The sequence below is a fragment of the Ailuropoda melanoleuca genome, chromosome 8 (assembly GCF_002007445.2).
Source record: "Ailuropoda melanoleuca isolate Jingjing chromosome 8, ASM200744v2, whole genome shotgun sequence".
Classification (NCBI taxonomy): Eukaryota; Metazoa; Chordata; class Mammalia; order Carnivora; family Ursidae; genus Ailuropoda; species Ailuropoda melanoleuca.
The window spans coordinates 96,066,586-96,086,644 of NC_048225.1; the positions used below are offsets into that span (position 1 = coordinate 96,066,586).

The 20,059-nt window shown below is 51.3% G+C and overlaps 1 protein-coding gene across 2 annotated transcripts in view; it reads left to right on the forward strand.

Moving 5' to 3' along the window:
* PLXNA2 (plexin A2) overlaps window positions 1–20,059 on the forward strand; it is a 223,695-nt gene that overhangs the window by 104,554 nt on the left and 99,082 nt on the right. For both annotated transcript variants that reach the window (XM_034666931.1, XM_011233642.3), the window contains exon 4: window positions 7,314–7,448. In XM_034666931.1, coding sequence (XP_034522822.1) covers window positions 7,314–7,448 — 135 coding nt within the window. The remainder of the gene's footprint in view (window positions 1–7,313; window positions 7,449–20,059) is intronic.

Sequence of the window (20,059 nt, forward strand, 5' to 3'; positions counted from 1 at the left end):
TGCCCCTGGCAACTTCATTTGGTTCCCGGAACCTCCTGACCGAAGTCTGAGCTGCCGCAGGGTTGAAAGGTGGGGCTGGGCCAAGGCCAGAGCCCTGAGCTCCCAGATGCCCAGCATATTCGCCTGGATAAGCTCTTGCCCCATCCTGGGCCTGGCAGCTCAAAACCCTCACTGACAGAGGTGGAACCGAGAATTGGATTCTTTGGCTCCGGGATCTTGACGTCACTCTCTGCTGAGGCAGAAAGGGAGAGGCCCCGGGGGCAGGGAAGCCGGTGGCCTTGTGAAAGGCAGCTGGTCTTGAACCACAGGAAGATCCGAAGCAGTAGCTGCTCCTCTCGGTTTTGCGGGCCGCGTGGATCTGTGGTCACTTGGCCATCCACCCCTGGCTGATCAGGGGCAGTGAAGCCAAGATTTAGGAAAAGAGACTCTCACTCCAGCCAACCTCCTCAACCTAATCTCTGAACACTTTAAGTCATTGCTCAATAAACATTCACTCCATCACCTATCATAAACCAGGCTCTTAATTCTCACTGTTCCAAGACGCAGAAGTCCAGAGACCCAGTGGTTTCTCTCAGGAGCCCCTCCCCACATTCCAGGAGAAAGCCTTCCATGGCTTCGCCTTCCATGAAGGAAGAAATCCAGGAGCCTCAAGAGCACGAACCCCTCTGCAAGACCATCCACCCCCCGGTTAATATCTAGGGCAGATTCCTAACATGCACAGAAATAGAAATAATTGTACATGGAAATGTCAATCTCCAGTGTCAAACCAACAACTCACTGGGGACCAGTTCTAGAAGCATCTGCATATGTGTGGGAGGGTTTATGTGTGTGTGTGTCCATGCACATGCATGCACGGGGGAGGGGGCGTGCAAAATTCACAAAGTTTAGCATATCTTAGTGGCCTCCTTCTTTTTGAAGGGACAGGAGGGATCCTTGGCCTTGTGGCCCCTCTTGTTCTATTCTCCTGGTTCATTGCAACCCACAGGCTGAGTTTTCCTGGCTCCTGTGTCCCTCCCCAGTTGTCCAAGCATTCAGGGCCGGGCTCCCTCCAGGGATCCTCGGCCTACCAGGCTGTGACTCTGGATGGTTAGTTAACATTTGCAGAGCTCTGGGGAAGGGGAAACAGAAGCACCCTGGAAGGTAATACAGCCTCTGTGTGCATGTGTGTGTGTGCGCACGTGCGTGTGCGTATATGCAGGATAGAGGGAGGAAGAATCTCAGAGACTGAATTTACCAAAGGCTTCAATCTATAAATAATTTGGGTCATGAAGCTCTACAAAAATAAACTTCGGCCTGAATCCTCTCGCGCAGCACTAAATGCACAGCTGCAGACACACTCGCTCATTAACTCACCCCAAGTTCTGTCTCAGCAGCACCAGGCCTGCCCCACCTCTCCCCTCTTTAAAAGTCTACGTGTGTGCGTGTGTGTGTGTGCACGTGCACACACACACACACACCACACTCATATAGTACGCAAGCCCTGAGTCCTGAGGCAGAGATAAAATCAAGTAATAAAAGCCTCTTCCAAAGTGACTTTTGGGACATAAAGTGACAAGACCTGCAGAAATTGTTGTCAAGCCCTCAATAAATGCACATCAAAAGTCTCATCCTCTCCAAATGCTCAGGTCTGAGAGACCAAGTTGGCAAGAAATCTGGGCTTGGACATAACAATAACACGCTTATACTAACACCACACTTGAAATTAGCCAAAGAACTCACATTTCCACTCCTGCTCATCCATTCAGGCATCACCTTCCCCAGGAAGCTACCGCTCAGGGCCTCCCTCACGCCCCAGCCTCCCTGGGGTGTTGGCCTCCCTGCCCCCCCCCCGTGCAAACTCCTCTCACAAGGGGTAGCCCATGTGTTTGTGAAGACCGATCGGCTTGTCCATTCCCCAGCTCCTCGGGCTTCCCAAGGGGATCCTGTCCCGAAGCATCCCCAGTGCCGAGCACGGACCTGGCTCACGGCAGAAGTGTAATAAATGGATATTGGACAGTCCTGAAATGCATAGCTAAGAACTCATTTCATTCTCCCAGCATCCTTTTTGTGCTCATAAGGACAGGAGTTCCCACCTTATTTGGCAGCTATAGAAACTATTACACAAACAAGGGAAGTGACTTGCCTCGAGTCTCATAGCCACTTAATGAGAACGTTGGGATTAGATCCCAGCCCTCCAGATGTGAACCGGTGCCTCCCTCTGCATGGCGGTGCCTCTCAAACCAATCTGTTTCCTACTGAGAGACCCCAGAAGAAGAAGATTCCCAATTGCTTTTCAGCAGCTCTTGCCAAATAAATAAACAAATGAATAAATAAATACTGTTACTACTTACACTACTAGGACTACTAATAAAGTTATTTGGAGGGACAAATCCCAAGCAGGGGCTCCATAATTTAGAGCTAGCTATAGAAGACATTGGCGCACAAGAAAAAGGGTTTGGAGGAGCCTACAGGTAAGCTAGTTAATTGGAATTGGATATGCTGATTTGAATTGGATGTTCGAGTAAAGAGGCTGTCATTAATTTCTGCACAGGCTTCACTGTGGTTTAAAGGAAAGGGCTAATGGGATTACTCTTTCCTTCTCACTTAGCAGAGGACCCCCCCACCCGGAGGGCCTGGCAGTCGCTCTCCCCTGGACTGCACCTCACACCCTCCTACCCCACAGATGGCCCTGATAAACTGACTTTTCACCCCCAACCAAGGTCCCTCAAAATGAGGTTCTGAGTTTATTGTTGACTCCAGGAAATGGGTGATTGCCCCGCCTGGGCCTTGGGGTCTGAAAGAGGAAGTGTGGGTGAGGAGAGAACTAGGGCTCTCAGTCTTTCCTGTCTGTTCTGTCTCTTCTGTTCCTGGCGGAGAACAGCTCCGTTGGCCCATTATTATCCCCTCCTAAGAGAGTCACAGAGCGCCTGAGAAATCGGGCTGGGTGTGGGAATCCCCGCTCCGCCGCCCTTTAGCCGTGTGATCTTGGGAACACCACCTAACTCTCCCAGGCCTCAAATTTCCTATCTGTAAAATGGGAATAATAAGAACATTTACTTCAGGGGTTCTTGTAAGGGTAAGAGAGTTGATTTTTGCTAAGTGTTTTCGACGGCGCTTGGCACCTTGTGAGAGCAACAGCAGGGTAGCTGTTACTAAGTTCTTGAGGCAAACGGGGCCCTTTGAAAATTCACCAGGTCTGTGCTACCGCCTTCAGGTCGGGCCACGTTGAGCCATGAAGCAAAAGAAGTTAGCCTATGTTCAAAACCTTCCTGAGAAAGTTGCAGGGTCCTGGGGTCATCCTGCAGTCAGGGCTCTACACAACAGGAATTCTTGCTAGAACCAGCCTGAATCTCCTTGCGTGACAGTGGGGACACCTGCAGTAAAGATTGTCCCCCTCCACTGCAGCGGACTGGCCCTCTTATCCTACCTCATGAGCTTTGTCCAAGCAAATGGCCTCCGTCGCTTCTGCGTGTCCACTGAGGCCTGGCCCTCTCAGGAGAGGAGGAGCCCAACCAGAAAGACATGTTCAGGTGACTTGCCTGCCCCCGTGTGTGTCCCTCCTCTTCCCCAGCTCCTCCCCTGCCCTGTGCAGCTTGGGCTGCTGACACCCTTCTCTTGGACTGGTTCGTGACCTACTTCAGTCCGTTGTTGTCCTTGTGGTCATTGAAACCTGGCCCTGGGGACACAAGCTTGAAAGCTGAAAACTATGTCACAGTAGTTTAGTTATTCTGGGCCAGCCCCGAATAGACTCGATTCGTCAGATTTAAAAATCCCACCTTTGCTCGGGACTCCCTGACCATTGTCACCGCACCACTACTGTCCTGTGTCTGGCAAGGACAGAGACAACTTTGAACCTCAAAACTTTCTCTCCGAGGCAGAGCAGTCTGGGAAACCATGTGCTTGCCCTGCAGCAGGACCCTTGTCCCCGGCAGTCATCACGGGGCGCTGTCTCCATCCTCCACGAGCTCTCCTCTGAGCCACACAGGCTGCAGCGGGCTTGAGCCCCGGTTCCAGCACGGGCCAGCTGCGAGCCTGGAGTGGAAGAGCTTAGGTGAGCTGAGCTCCAAAGCCCTTCCAGCTCCAGCACTCGCTACTGTGGTTCTCCTGTGGCCAGCACTGAGCAGATCGCCTTGGCGTGTTATCCAGAAGGGAAAACTGAGGCTCAGGGGAGAGATCTGAACGCAAACTCTACCATTAGGCAGAACTCAAGCCCAGGCACAAACAGTCTGAACAGAAATCCGGGAACCCTGCATTCCAGACCAAGACTCTGCCCACTTTGGTACGTTGCCCAGAGGAGCACAGGGCGTTAGGGAGGGGAAAGATCTCTGCTGCCTGCTGCCCACTTGGCCTCTCCTGCTGCCTGCCTGCCAGCGCCTGCCCTCACCCCATGCCCTTTGACCCCTGGGCCTCCTGGCCCCATCCTCCATCTTCTCCGCCCTCCCGCAGGTGTCTGGGAGGGTTACAGAAGCTGGAGGCAGATGGGGGATGAGGGAGTAAGTGCGGAGGCACTGACTTCTGGGGCAATAGTGCTGTTCCCTCCAGGGATTTAGACTGAATGAAATAGGATCGCATAGTTCAGGTTCAGTACCAAGAACAGTTTCTGTTCTGGTTTGGTTTTAGCTTTGACGTTTGAGAGTTATGTAGGTTTGATTCTGGCTTCCACTGCTTTGTTAAAAGATTGGGGCTGCAGATGGGAAGGAAAAAAAAAAAAAAAACCCTGCCTAGATCTCTGATTCAGAAAAAACTTAATGGCTGGGATTGGTCCTAAGTGGGACGCAGCAGTGTGTGATGGTAAGTTGACTTTGATTCAATTCCAGCTCCAAGCTTGCCATGGATACCATCACGTCCCAGGGACCACAGAGGGAAGGCCAGGCTTGTGGCGTTCCTCCTTCTGACTTTGTGTCCAGGCCCTGCCAGGGAGGTGAGCAGGTGCCCAGGCTTCTGGGGAGGAGGCTGCCCAGCTGGCTGAAGGTTAACTAGCCTCCCCAGGCAGGGAGATCCTGGGTTGGGCCTGAGGGAGGATACCGGTTCCACAGCTCTTGGGGCTGAGCTGGTCCCTCAAGGAGACTTAAATCTCCCTGAAGAGGAGCGGCTGTCATAGGGAGGGTGATGAGAAGCACTGGACCATCTCCCCTTCAAAGGTAGAGACAGAGCCTGAACTCGCCCGTATAATGGACACAGAAAACTGAGGTCACGCCAGCCAGACGCCATGACTATCACATCTTCTCTTTACTTTCTGCAAAAGCCCGAGAACTTTTTTGACTAAAAACGACTGTATTTCTGGAAAGATCTCAAGGAAATTTCAGATCTTTCCATCTAAGAGAGAATGCTGCTTCAAATTTAAGGGGAACCTTTTTAATTGGGGGGTATTTTCCAGGTAGAGACCCTTCCCTCTGCTTGAATCCATAATCATATTTGCACTGGGGTAGAGGACAGTAACCTCAGCCTCATAACATCATTGCTGATCCCAGAGTCTTCCTCAACTCTCTGAGAATGAATTAAATGAACCCCCCCAGCCCCTCCATGCAACAGCTTTGAACACAGGAAGCCACTAGCTAGGCAGAGAAAGGGCAAAGGGGAATTTACTGTGCCATCAGGCACCAAGCTTGCCCTTGGGATGAATAAGTCACGGTCCTTGCCCTCCGGAGCTTCTCATGTGGTGGGAGAAATGGGCAGAGGGAAGGGCATGGTTGGAAGTTAAAGAGAAAAATAAAAGGGAATGTGATTATAAGGGTGCAGCCTGAATCCTACAATCTTCCAGAGAAAATGCCTTTTGACCTCACTTTGATTTAGCACTAGAGTTCACGAGACTTTATCAGCTGGTTCATAGTACATGTACTTTCAACAAGTATTTCTCAAGCATTCCGCCGTTTTATCCATCACCAGTGAGGTTTGCGAGCCCATTCTAGTCCTCAGAGGGTTATTAGAGAAACAGAAAATGCATCCTTGCCTTCATAGTGTTGACAGACTTACGCACATGTGAGGCAATTAGAGAACAATGCGAGTGGGTGGTCAATACATGGTAGCTGGTACATATACAATGAACAGATCAATTGATTTAATCCTAAGACAAAATGTCTAGTAGTAAAAAAAAAAAAAAAAAAGGGCATCAGGGTGATGAGCAATTAGCGTGGTAGAGAGGTTAGGGAAGGCTTCGTGGAGGAAATAGGGCTCGAGCTAGAGGGAGTTTAGATGGGCAGCAGACAGAGAAAACACGCCAGGGTAGGGGTTCCTGGTCAACCGTTAGCTGCTTGGTTGGGAACAAGAAACCTAAAGGCAGGAGCATGTTCCAACCGAGGACTCCTGGACACCAGCTTTTTGCACGACCTTAGGAACCGTCTTCTGCTGAGTCTACACAGAGCTTAGACTAGCCCTCTCGAACCCCCCCAGACCAGCTGCCTGCACATCACCCGGGAATTTGTTAGAAATGAGAATTCTCAAGCCTCATTTCCGCTGAATCCGAAACTCTGGGGGCGGGCTCAGCAATGTGTTTCCCGAGCCCCCCGGGATGATTCTCCAAGCCTTGAAAACCACTGGACTCCATCGCTGCTTCTAGACCCTGGCTGCTCATCAGATTCACCTGGGGAGCTTTGAATCCCCAAGAAGATGCCCAGGCCACACCCACAGAGATTCTGATTAATGGATCCAGCCTTGGCATTCGTATCTTTTACAACCCCCCGGAGATTCTGACGTGCAGCCAGGGCTGAGAAGCAGTGAACTTGACGGTGTCCAAGTCCTTTCGTTCTGACTGACTATACGGAGCTGGGCTCTGAGCATCTGAGCCAGGATTCCCAGCTCCCCAGAATCCCAAGGTGAATTTGCACGCACTCCGGGGAAATGTTTGGGGGCAGAAAGACCTTCCTGAAATTCTAAAATCTTGAATCTCTTGGTGACCAGCTTTTTGATAGTTTATCTGATTGTTTAAGCATTCTCCCTTGCCTGCCTGCCCGAGAAGCACTGTGAGCAGATGTTGACTCTCCTTCCCACAAGCACACACTCACACACACACCCTCCACACACGCAACAATAACCACACTGGGATATTCAGAATTGCTCCGAAGGGCACATAGGCACGCACAAACGAACCCACCATCGGAAATCCCAGAGCCGGCACACTCAGACCACTTGGGAAAGGATCTCTCTTGGTGGAAGCTGGGCTGTTTGTACTGAGAGGCACCTCTACCTTCCCTGAAACCTAGTCTGGTTCAGAGTAGCAACTGGGGGTAGGGTGGGGGGAATCATCTCCGGTAAAGTGACCTGCTCTAGGATGAAGCAGGTAACCCCATGGGGGACTGCTGAGTACAGATGCTGAGGAGGCCTTGTTTCTTTTGCAGATTCGAGCCGATGGTCCCCCCCATGGAGGGGTCCAGTATGAGATGGTCTCTGTGCTCAAAGACGGGAGCCCCATCCTCCGGGACATGGCCTTCTCCGTCGACGAGCGCTACCTGTACATCATGTCTGAGAGACAGGTAAGTGCTGACACCCATCGCTTCTTTCCAAAGCCCAGGAGTAAGTGATAACCTGTGACCTTTGTTCAGAAACCGTTCATCTAATAAGAGAGACCTCTGGGCTTGAGCCTCAGGGTCCAGGGAGAGGCAGAGTCCTTGGAGGCTTTTGTAGGGAGCCTGAGAGAAGCAACTGGGGCCAGCCGCTTCCCGGAGGCTTCTCTCCAGGCCACAGCCCCTGTCTCAGTGCGTGATGAACAGCCCCGCAAGAACAGGCCAGACTGCACAGAGCAGCTTGGTGTGACTAGGAGCTAGATTTACAGCTCCCGGGCCCACAGAGTCTGCTGCTCAAGGGAGCCAAAGAAGTGTAAATAATCCAGGCCTCCTGGCTGGGCCTGATCCTGGGAGAGACAGACCCAACAGAGGGCCCCAGAAGGAGATAAAAATCTTGGCCTGCGTCATAGACTGATGCCAGTAGAAGCTGGCCAGCTCTGGGAAGCCGAAGTTGGCCTGGGAAATACTCTTCTATCCTCTGTGGGGTAACCATTGAGCAGGTTCCCCACCTTCTCTGATGGAGCATTATTCCCCCCGGAGTGTATTTGCTCTGAATATGTGTGAACAAAGAGAAGGTAAATGCAGGAGAGCCATGGTGATGGCAAGAGAAGCAGGGAAAATGGAGGATTCACGAATTAATGGAGATGCAGAAAGCAAAGCAAAGACCTTAAGAAAGGCTGGTTCCTTCCATTTGTTCCATCAGTGGGTCTACTGTTGCTCGGCAGGAGCATGGTCTTGGCATTAATCTGAACGCGGCAGGTGACTGAACGCGGCAGGTGAGCTAAAGGCCCAAGAAGGAGAAGAAGGGCTGAGAATCCCTCTGGGTGGCTGAAGACCCCGCCCTAGGCCAGACACAGATGCTGGGCTGGAGGACCAGTGAGCGCTCACGCGCTGTCTCCCAGCTCCTGAGTGTTTGTCATTCCCAAAATACTCTGCAAAGATCCCTGGTGCCCTTGATGAATACCACCTCGCCCAGAGTTCTCTTTTCCTCTTTTTTTTTTTTTTTTTTTTGAATGTAAGAATTCTGAATCCAGAGATGAGGGAAGAGAGAAGGGAGGAAGGAAGGAAGAGACAAATGGGCACATGACAGCATTAAGCGAAGCAGTGATGCAGCTCTAACTCAAAAATTACTTCTTGAGAACAGATGACACAAATCATATGCAGATTGCATGCAAATGATATCCAGATCCCCTTGAACCCACCTGTCTTTTTACCTCCTTTCATATGGCCCCTGCAGTTGAGGCATAAACAGGTGCAGATGGGAATTTGATGGAGCTGGAGGAGGCTTAGCCTAACCTACGGTGGGTAAGACAGTCTTGGAAATAAACACTGATGTCTCATTCTAATAAAACAGTCCGTGGGCCCTAACAAAGCCCATTATATTTATCGGGAACATGGTGCTGGGAAAACATCAAAATGAATGGGACTTGGCCGCTCCCTTCAGGTTGCTTACAGTCTAACAAGGAAGGGGAGACATGTAGCCAGTTATCTATAACCTCCCCTGAAGCTTATAAATATTCCGCCTTTTCTTCCTATTCTTCTCTATTTATAGACATAGGTTATTTCTTAAACAGAAACAGTAGATGCTTACCACGCAAATTCCAGCAATACATACAGAAAAGAAAATAGCAATGAGTCCCCACCACGTTAACATTTAGTGAACACCATTCTAGATGCTTCTGTGGGATAATAATCAGACAGAGGAACGGATGGATAGATGGCAGTCCAGACAGGTGGATAAAATGACGATCCAAGGAATCCAACAGACCCATAAGATATGTGATATTTTCCAAACCCATTCTGTATGGCTGAGAACCAGGCAGGTAACTGGGTAGAAACTCTTTCTTGGGTCCTCTGAGCCCAGTGTAGTGGAAAAGCACTGACAGCAAATAGACGTGACCAGTGAGGCCTTAATGGAACCGAGAAGATGCCAAGGCTCAGATTTTGGCTGCATATCTGTTTCTCAAATGGGGCTGCTTTCTGAAATTACATTCAAAATGTGGCCAGAAGAGAGGGGCCTGGGCCAGAGCTAGAGATGAGTAAATGGCCTTCGGGGACTGCGATGACCTCCTGAGATCCTATCTGGTGTCACCTCTGAGAGCATCAGCCCTGGCTCAACCAAGTGTCCACATCGTTAATTTCTAAATATCCTGGCCTTTGTCCTCATCTTCTGCCGCAGCTGTGCCGTTCTTGTTACAGTCTGTACCCAGCAGAGGGTTTCGGTAGTAGCCAGTCCCACTGAGCCGATATGGGAAGAATTTGGGGTGAATGCCATGGGGCTGTCTCCAGTCAGGTGAGCTATTAGGCCAGAGAGCTCCCAGCCAGGTGGAGCTGGGATCAGTGGGCAGAGTCTAAGGGGGATTTGTGGCAGAGCTCTGAGACCTGTCACCCTGAGAGCTGTAAATCGTGTAGATAGGTGATTTCACCTGGGGCTGGGCCCAGGGATGAGGGCCAAGAACACCTCAGGGGGCCCATCTGTCTGAGGCCAAGCAACTCTGGGTACAGAGTATTCACAGACAGCTCGGACATCTTTCAAGAAACCCTTTAGTGGGTGGTGGTGAAGATGAATCAGATGGCTTGGGTTCTAGTCCAGCTGTTGCTAGATCTGGGAGCATGACACTTTCCCTGGTCATGAAATAGAGGAGTTGCTTCAGATAATAGGATTTTCTCTGAAGTCCAAAGCTCTGATTTGGATCCCGTCTCAACCATTCATAGCCACGTGGCGTTAAACCAGCCACTTGGCCTCACTGTGCCTCACCCGGGTCAACGTGAGGCTCAGCAGAGACTCCGCTCAGCAGAGGGGAGTTTCTTTCCCACGGCCTCACACACCGCACAAACCCTTGGTCATTGAGCTTCTGTTCGGCCGCTTCTGGCTCTCAGGCCTTTACGACTCCGGCTCGGGAAGGTGGTGATCACGAGTGATGATTAAGAGGAAGTGAAGCGGCCCGTGAGGCAGAGCCAGTAGGCCTCAGGCTGAGCCCGGCCCACCTCGGTGTTCTAGTTCTGGCCCATCTCGGAGGTCGAGACTTAAGTTCTCAGAGATTCCGTTTCCTCCCTTTTCGAGATCCAGTTAACAAAGCTAACTCTTGACTCCCTCGCAGATTAGAGAGGCTTGTCTAAGTGGTTGGGATTGAGACTCTTCTCCATCTCCAGAAGCCAACACCAAACCCACAGTAGACAGCCTGAGGTTAGAGCAAACGAAGAACTTCTGGAACAAGAGTTGTATGAGGCTATGGGTGCCCATGTGAACTTCTTTCCTGAGTGGTGAACACTGCAGAGAGGGTGGAAATGCTGGCTGGTTATGGATAAGTGTATTCCTGTTTTGAGGCAGTGATTTAAGACTAAGGAGGTTCCTGAAGGACCTGAGACCATATAAGACATCATGGGAATGGGGCTTCCCCTCACTTTAGAATAAATCTTTGAGCAGCTTGCTGTCATCCCGGCCATCACCTCATCCCCACCTCTTGTCTCTCTGTCCCCCTGCTGCTTCCCCAAAACACGGCACGTTCATATCTTTGGCATATGGGCGTGTAGATACAAGTCTCTGGCCCTTAAATTCTGCCTAGAGAGGTTTGCATCTCCCAACAGAGCTCGAAGGATTCGGTAGAGCTCATTCATTCTCCCTCCCTCCCCCTCTCTTGGTTAATTACACGTAATTAAGAAATAGGACTAGTAAGAAGTGTTGGGTCGCTAGTGCCACTGCCTAACAAGCCGATGTTAATGGACTGTTAATAGATCCAGGGCTGGCCAGTCCCAGGGGAACATTTGGGAACTGATTTCCCAATCCTGCTAATTGCCCAGGTGCCCCACGGATCGGATGCCTGGCTCTTCCCTAGAAAGTCTGCCCCGGCTTCCTCAACAGCAGATCGACAGATGCTATGGGTGTGAATACAAGTTCTCCCATATCCTCAGTGTCTAATGGAAGTCAGACAGCAAGTCCAGGGAAAAGCAGGCTACCAGCCAAGTGCAAAACTGAGCGAGAAGATGAAAAGAAACTTGATAGCCCCAGTTTCCACCCAACTTGTCAGGTTGGCCACTCCCAGATAAAGAATATAACTCTGTACTCAACGTGGATGGGAAAGAGTATGGGGATGGAAGCAATTATTCTATTTTATACTTTAATTAGTTTGAATTAGCAGAGGGAATAGAGGCATAAAATGATCCAGCGAAGGGTGAAATGGAAAAAGGGAGTCACAGTGGAGAATGGCTCCGTGCAGGCTGGAAAGGGCCTTGGGAACAGCAGAAAGGCTGGTGATGGGGGCGCATGCATGTGTGTGTGTTTTGGGGTGGGTGGGGGCATGGGATGCTGCTCTCTATTTCAGAGCCTGAAAAGGCAATATAGCGTAGTGGCTAAGAGCTGGAGCCTGAGAATCAGACTGATCTCCATTTAACCCATAGCCACTTGCTAGACATTCAGCTTTGAGATCTCACACCACTAAACCTCAGTTTCTTCATCTGTATAGGGGGCCCAGTAATGGTAACACTGTGTGTCGGACACACAGTGCCTTCAGTGTGCGGTATGATGATTATCATTGCTGTTAACAATCATATTATTAGAAGTTCTCTGGGACCCCAGAGAAGGCTAGAAGCCTCTCCACTTAAGTTATGGCTGGGACAGAGTTCCCAAGTCAAACACCTCCAACCTGCCATTCCTGCTTCTCCCCCCTAAGGGATGGCTCAGAAGCCCGTGGCCTGGCCCAATGACAGCATCAGGCTAAGTCGCTCATAATCTGCTATTTATTTTAAAAATCCAGGAATGTGCCCTGCAGACTAAACAGCCCCGCTCCCCTTGATATAGGCAGAGGCTGCCCTGGGCCCAGATGTGAGGCCCAGGAGGCCAGTATTGCAGGCATCTGTGGAGAGAAGGGAGGGGCGCCCTGAGCACTGGTCAGGCCCCAAGCCCTCAGGGTCCTGTGCTGCACGTGTGCACACGTGGCCAGAAAGGGCTACCCATGGGGCTTTTCATTTCTGGCCTCTACGGGTAAGGAAATCAGGTCTCCAAAGATGGGGCTACCGTTCTCCAAGTAGTGGGCACTCAGACCCCAGTTCTGAGTGACCTTGTGTTTGTCTGTAGCTTCCACACCATTCTGGTCACTTATTGCTACATAACAAACCGCTTCAGAATGCTGGGACATAAACCAAACGTTTTATTATATTTACAAACTATGTAAGTCAGGGACACAGACGTGGTACATTGAAGAGGGCTTGTCTCTTCTCTACAACACAAATGAGTTGGGGTGCTTAGAATTCTAGGAACCAGAATCATCTGGAAGCTTCTCCTGTCTGGGAACTAGAAGGCTGGGCTCATCCGGGGGTGTTGACCAGAGTGCCTTAGACAAGGCCTCTCAATGGGGCATGAGCTTTCCTCACAGCATGGTGGCCTCAAGAGTCAGACTTCTTGAACATGGCAGATCATGGCCAACATGGCAGCTCAGGACTCAAGAGAGTGAGCCTTCCCACAAATAAGGTAGAATTACTGCCCTTTTTATGACACAGCCTTAGAAACCACATCGCTGTCTCTTCTCCCCGCCTCTTCACCTCTCCTTGGGTGATTCTGATTCGGTGGCCCATGAGCACACTTGGAGAGACAAAGCTCAGGGAAGATAAATATGTGGTTTCCTGACCCCAGGGTCATGGAAGCACAGAGCGTCAGAGCTGGTAAGGACCCTAGGGATCACCCATCCTGACCCCACATGAGAACAAGGAGGCCCAGCAGGCATCTGGGCAGGTTAGTTGCCCCTTCGGTGTCGTGCTGTGCCCAGCGCCCAAGTCTGGAGTCATCAGAACTGGTTTGATTCTCAAAACTCACAGAGAAGTGCCAGGAGCTTTAAAGCCTACTGTTGATTTGCTAAAGGTTACGTAGGTCCTCCATGAAGCCCACGTGAAATGTGGGCTGGGAAAGTGCTTCCTGCAAGCCTTTGGAGGAATCCATCAGGAGTGGGATCACACTGCCAGGAAATTGCCCAGACAGCGGCCCGCGGTTTTACAGGGTTCTCCGGGGCAGCGTCTCTGCAGCAATGTTATACCAGCCCACTGGGAAGGCAGGCCCCACGGTGCCCCACCTTGGCTCTGCAGGGCAGTGATGACTTATCCCGTGGATACACACAGGAAACTGACTCTAACTACCCCCGCCTTAAGTAATTCAAGAGAGTCGGAGCAAGAAAAACTTTGGCCTGGAGTTAATAGAAAGAAAAATCATTTGGGAAGATTGTGAAGCCATCCTTCTCTGAAGGGCTCATGGGCAGGAGAGACTCCTTCCCGGGCCCTCGGTTGAAGGGGCCTTGGTTGAAGGTGTGTGCTGGGTGGAGAGGCCAAATGGAAAGACAGGCCACAACCCTCCAGCGTGCCGTTCCCAGAGTGTCCCTCCCGCTAACTGGAGGGCTAATTTGGGTTTCCTTGGTTTGGGGGAGGGCCTACCTACTGCAGACCTGGATCTAGCACCAAAAATAAGCATTTTCGAAAGGCCTATTGTGACTCGGAAGTAATAGTCTCCTACCTGTGGCAGAGCCACCGAGCTGCCAGACCCTTAAGGCATCTGAAGGCTTGAGGAAGGGAAAGGGAAAAAAATGTGGGGAACCACACTTCCAGATGTTCGCTGCTCATTTATTTTGACATCGCAGACTATTATTTTGATTGTGCACATTTGTTTAGTCCAGGCGATAAGGCTTCCCAGGGCGCAGGCAGAGCGTGCCAAGGTGTATTTTTACAAGGTGCTCAGGGTCTCAGTAACGGGAGCCCTCCCTCTGCCGGGAGGCAGGAGACCTGGGCTGAGTGGCGGGGTGGGGGAGGTGGGGGGAGGATGTGAGCAGGCTTGGACTGTAGCAGAGCCTGAGGGGCTTGAGGAGAATTACAGAGTTTGCGGATTAGGAAAGTGAGGATAAGCGAATTTCGGCTACACTTTTGTTTTCAAATGTGTCACTTTCAATCCAAGCCTTTGATGCACATGTGTTTCTGGTTAAGGACAGGGGACCCCAGTGTGGCCCAGGAGCTAAGCTGCTCCTTTAAGTGCCTTTCCCAAAGGAAGGGCAGAATCCTGCCTCTTGGGGGAGGGGGGCGCAGGGAAAGGTGACCACCCCAAGCCTGGGTTTTGATTTTCCTACTTTCTCCCCTCCCCCCTCCTCCCCCTATTTCAAATGTCAGGGAACAAAGAGGCTGACACAGAGCTGATTCCCTGGCTATTAATACTCTCATTGGAACATTTTTCTAATAAATATTTTCACATGAGAGAAAGGAAATGCAAACGCACCCTATTAATCAGACGCTTGGCTTGTTGTATTTAAGAGAGAAAACTCCAGCCTCTTATTTTAAAATCCTTTGGTTTGGAAAGAAATGATTGAACACAATGCCCAAGCTGGGAGAACTAATGCCAAAAAACCTCATTTCTCTAAATGGGCAGGGGGCTGGAGACTTTCTCTAATCCTTGGCAAGGGATTCGATTTCTCTTTCTAGGCAGGTAGTGCCTTGCCCAGGATGATGTTCCTGTGACCGAGAGATGGGAAACTGTAGTGTCTCAATACCAGCAGGAAACCCACTCCCTTGTTTATAAGGGTGAGAAGACTGATGCCCAGAGAGGGGAGTCAGTTGCTGATGTCTTCCCCTGAATGACCAGGAGAAGCAGAATTAATCCTAATTAACCTGGTCCAGCCCAGCATTCTTTTCCCAACTTGACAACAGCTTCCCCCCGGCACGGGCAAGAAAGAAAACTGGTTGTCTTTAAAGACTTTCAATTAAAAAAAATTTAAAAACAACCTGGGCCCAATAGAGTCACTGAAGATGTTCCCGAGGGTCAAATTAAAATAGGGAAAGATTTGCATATCATTTGCATACACAGACTCATTCACTCAACAGACCGTTAAGTGTCTACCATGTATAATGCATAGAGCTGTCCACTGACAAGTCATTTGCATATGCAGATATAGATAGGGCAGTCTTTCTAGGTAATATTCCAGGGAAATGTTACAAACAGGGCTGCCTGAAGATAGGTACCTTCTTGATTTCTTTCTGCTCTCTTCAATGCAAGGGCAGCACTGTGAAGTGTGCTTTTGTGTAGCACTAAATAAAATGGAATCCCTGCCCTCAGGGGGGTCTCGTTCTGGTGGGGAAGAATGACTGTAGTTAAATTACAATATAAAGTAGCCCTGCTTAGCAGAGACTTCCAGTGTGCTCAGTGACTGAAGTAAGTCATACCCACCAGGGACAGGCCTGTCCTTGAGAGAAGAGGACTCGTTCTCTCTCTGGCACAGCAGTTCAGAGCTGGTTAGACCTTAGAGATTATCGAGGGAAGAGCAGCCTTTTCTTTTATAGATGAGGACAGGAGACCGGAGGGGGAAATGACTCTTGAGAAGGGAAGGTTTACCAAACCAGAATGTGAGGAAGCAGATGGTGGTGATGACGGGCAATTTCCTGACCCCATGAAGAGTGTGGGCTCTAGACTCTGCCTGCCTGCTGCGGTTCAAGTCCTGGCTCCACTACTTACTGCTGTGTGACCTGGGGCAAGTTGCTTTACCTCTCTGTGCTTCCGTTTCCTCATCTGTAAGATGGGCCTAAGTGTGGCATCTGCCCGAGGATTGAATTAAATGAATTAATACGTAAAGAGCACTCTGAAAAGTATCTGGCACACATTACCTGCTTAATAAATGTTGGTAGTCGTAATTTTATTTTTGTAATTGTGTCCCAGGCGTCATCACCGGGCTCTGCTCTGCATGCTGTGCATATAGCCGCACCTAAAAAAGAAAATTAACCACCCCGCCTGGCCTCTCGGCTCTGCTTGAAGATGTGTTGAAATCTAACTAACATTCAGGTTGTGTTTTTCTTATTTTAGTTTACCAACATGACATCAGCTAATCCAGCAATCCCATGGGAGAAGTAGCATTGTCCTTGCCTCTTTTAGAGATAGGAAAACTGAGATTCAAGTCTGGCGAAGTCATTTGCCCAGAGCCACCAAGCCGGCTAACAAGTGATGGTGCCCAGAGCCACCAAGCCGGCTGGGACTCCACCCCACCCTTCTGAAGCCAAATCCACACCTCCCTCTTCTTGAGACGGCGCCCCCTGGCTGCCGCGTGTGGGCACAAGGCTCCTCCCTGCTCCCTCTCCACCTGGTTCCAAATTAAGGAAAAGGTTTAGCAGCGGCGTTGAAGGTTTCAGGGGACCAGCAAGGACTCACAAGTCCTCGTTTGACACGCCCAAGGAGACAGGAGCAGTGCGCTGTTTTGTTTTCAAAACCAACAAAGGAAAGCGAGCACTGCCCAGGGCCTTACTCAGACCCTTCCAGGCGATGGCTCGGGTGGTCAGAGTGGAGGGACAGAGAGTGCCCAGCCCAAGGAGGGTACTGCTGTGGTTTGGCCTGTGCAGTAGGCCACGGGCTTCGCAAGCATTATCCGGACTCCTTACAACAAGCTTGAAAGGCGGGCATTACACCCCTGCTGACACACAGGGAAGGCTCGGCAAGGTTAAGGGACCTGAGCAAGGCCCTTCACGCCACTCCTAGGAGGCAGGGATGGGCAAAGTGTCGTGGCAAAGCCCGTGCCCTGCTTGCCCTCACCCCACCACCAGGGAGGCCCAGTGAGTGACACCATGACTCCCTTGCACCCTCTGGACCCCCACCCATAGCTGGCCATCTTTGCAAGGAGAGCAGGTCCGGAACAATAAGGCCCCGATTCAGCGTCTCCCCTGCAACTGCACGGGAACCAGGCAAACGGGTATCCGTGCCATCACTGCCCTAAGCGGGGGTTCCTGGGCTCCTGGGTTCGGTGCTTGCTGTCTTGAGACTCAGCCAGCCCTCCAGTGACGCCCCCGAACTCTGCAGCCTGCTTTCTAGCTCCTTCCCGGAGCTCTCTCTCATGCTTCCCATGTTGGGTGTCTGTAATTGAATGTGTTTTATTTAGACCATAACATTTAGTGCCACTTTGGATTTCCAATTAGGCTTCAATCAAACGCCGAGAGTCTGATTCGTTTTGTTGTTTTGATCAACACAAAAGATGGCAACATCAGAGGAGCCGTCGTGAAAAGTTATTTCCATCCACTGATGAGTAGGACAGTTGCTGTGATGTGAAGATATAGCTTCGGAGGTGCCGAGAGATGCACCAGGCGGCAGCGAAGGGGGAGGGAGGAGAGGGGACGGCAGCCAACCCTTCCGAGGAGCACGGTTTGACGTTCTGAGGTGCACAGCCTGTACTGCACGCTCCCCCCCAGAGAGGGCGGGAGGTGGGTGCTGGCTGGGAGGCCCACTTGTGGAGGCTCGGGGTCCTGGGTGCCCGTGTGGGACGGGGGAGGATCTGGGCCCCACGCCCGCTGACTGCTGGTGCATGTGGCTCGGGCCTTGTGTGCGGAGAGGCTCCATGACCACGGGATTCCTGTGAGATGGGAAGCGGACCGCAGGTCGCTTTCTCCGGACAATGGCCTCTGCGCCCCTCCACCAGACGTGACCAGCTGCGCTGGCTTCCTGAAACCCAGGGAGGGGGCTTTTCCTCAGTGCCCATGAGTTCTGGCCAGCCCCTCACACATGCTGCCTGTCAGACAACTGGCCTCCGGACTGTGAGCTGCCAGGGAGGTGTGTGGGGAGGGGGGAGGGATGGCAGGGGGTGACAGGAGAGTGCCAGGGGAGTAGTAAGTTAGGATTCTGCCTCTAGTTAATCCGTGGAGTCTCCCGCAGCTGTATGACTACAAGCCAACTACAGCCTCAGTTTCCCTCTGAAGGAAATGCATTTGAATGTTCCCTGGGGCCATGACATTTAGCACCTCCTTTCTGGCCACGAGCCTGTACGGCGGGATAGAGGCTGACCTGGGTCTGCGAGTGTGTGTGCTTATGAGAACAGCGTATGTGGGGGGATGCATCAGATGAGAGCGAGCATTCCTGTGTGTTCTGGGGGGTGAAATGGTATCCACACGCTTTCAGACCACAGGTCAGGGCTGTGCTCACTGTGGGGAAAGCAGGTCTGTGCTTCTCCTGCTTACTTGGTTTTCGGAGCCCCGCTTGGCTGCATTTTCCAAGCTGGCCCTTCAATCTTTCTGTAGTGTGCCCAGCTCAGGGACTCTGCGTCAGCCACAGTCCCCAGTTCATGGTTTGCGTGCCCCACAGTGAAATTCCCGGAGCCTTTGCCACTCTGCACAGAGCAACCTTCCTCACTCCCCCTCCTGGTTATTCCCACTCCCCACTTCTGCAAACAGGTTGGGGTTTGAAATTTGCACCAGGTGGAGGGAGAACCGGCTGTGTTGTCAGCTATTGGTGGCTTAGCAAACAGTCTGGGTTCAGCCTCTGTCCCTCAAGTAATGTTTAATGAGAAGAGGGAGATGGGCAGAGATGAGAGTCGGGCAGGAGGAAGATTGGAAAGAGAAAAATGAACAGAGCTGAGAACAATGTCTTAGTTAACCACTCCGCCTCCAAGCAATTTATCAAACAACCTTTGAGGACCTATTGTGAGCATAGAGCTCGTCCTGACAAAATCACACCTACACCAGGGAAAGAGTGTTGTGATACAGTGTGCGGAGCGCTGGGAATGCAGGAGAGGGTACTACCCAGCGGTCTGTGAATCAAGGAAGGCTTCCTGGAGGAGGTGTTCCTCTAGGTGACTTATGGAAGGGGAAGAGCTCACCAAGTGGAANGAGCGCTGGGAATGCAGGAGAGGGTACTACCCAGCGGTCTGTGAATCAAGGAAGGCTTCCTGGAGGAGGTGTTCCTCTAGGTGACTTATGGAAGGGGAAGAGCTCACCAAGTGGAGCAAAAGGCAAAGGAGTATTTCTCAAGTGAAGGAAAGCACGGAGGATTGAAAGAGTTCAGCATATTCAGGGAATAGTCCCCCAAATTTGATATTGTTGGAGCTGAAGGCAAGAGTTAGGAGGTATCAGTCCTCAAAGACTAGCTACAGCTCACAGGTGGTGAGAGGACTTCGGGTGGATGCAACCCACCTGTCCTTACCTCCACCCAAGAGAAGGTGCTTCAGGCTCCCTCAGCCCCTGCTACTGCACCACAGAACCTGGGAGAAAACGATCCTGCACCAAGCTCCCAGTGTTTCCCCTTCCCTGACAGCAGCGCCCCCCAGGGGCCAGAAGAAAGGATGCCAGGGCGGGTCACCCCCCAAGCCCTCTGTGATCAGGCCAGTCCACATTGGTGCTCAGCACAGCCCCTTCTCTGTATGTGGAGGAAAACTCTGCTCCTCTCAGGTTCAGGGGAAGAGGACGAGAGAGAACGGACCCGCTTCATGCATTCATTCAGTCATTCCAACAACATTTCCTGGTAGCAGAGAGCTTGCCTCCCTGGGCCCCTTCTGTCTCCCCATGCTGAAGGTTAAGGAAGAGAGGAAGGGGAAGAGGGAAGACGGGAGACGAGACAAGAGAAAGCGCGTGGAAAAGAGACACTGTAGGATAGTGTAAAGAGCTCATCGTTGGGGGCAGATTGGCTTGTGTTCAAACTTTGGCTCTACCATTCTTCGGCAGGGCCTGGCTTACCTCTCTAAGCCTCAGTTTTCTCTTCTGTAAAGTGGGAAAACAGTCATACCTGCCTTCGAGGGTTGCTGAGCTGAAGTGACAGGTCCCTGCAAAGTGGCTGGGACAGAGCAGGGGCCACATGCTGGAAACCCCTCCAG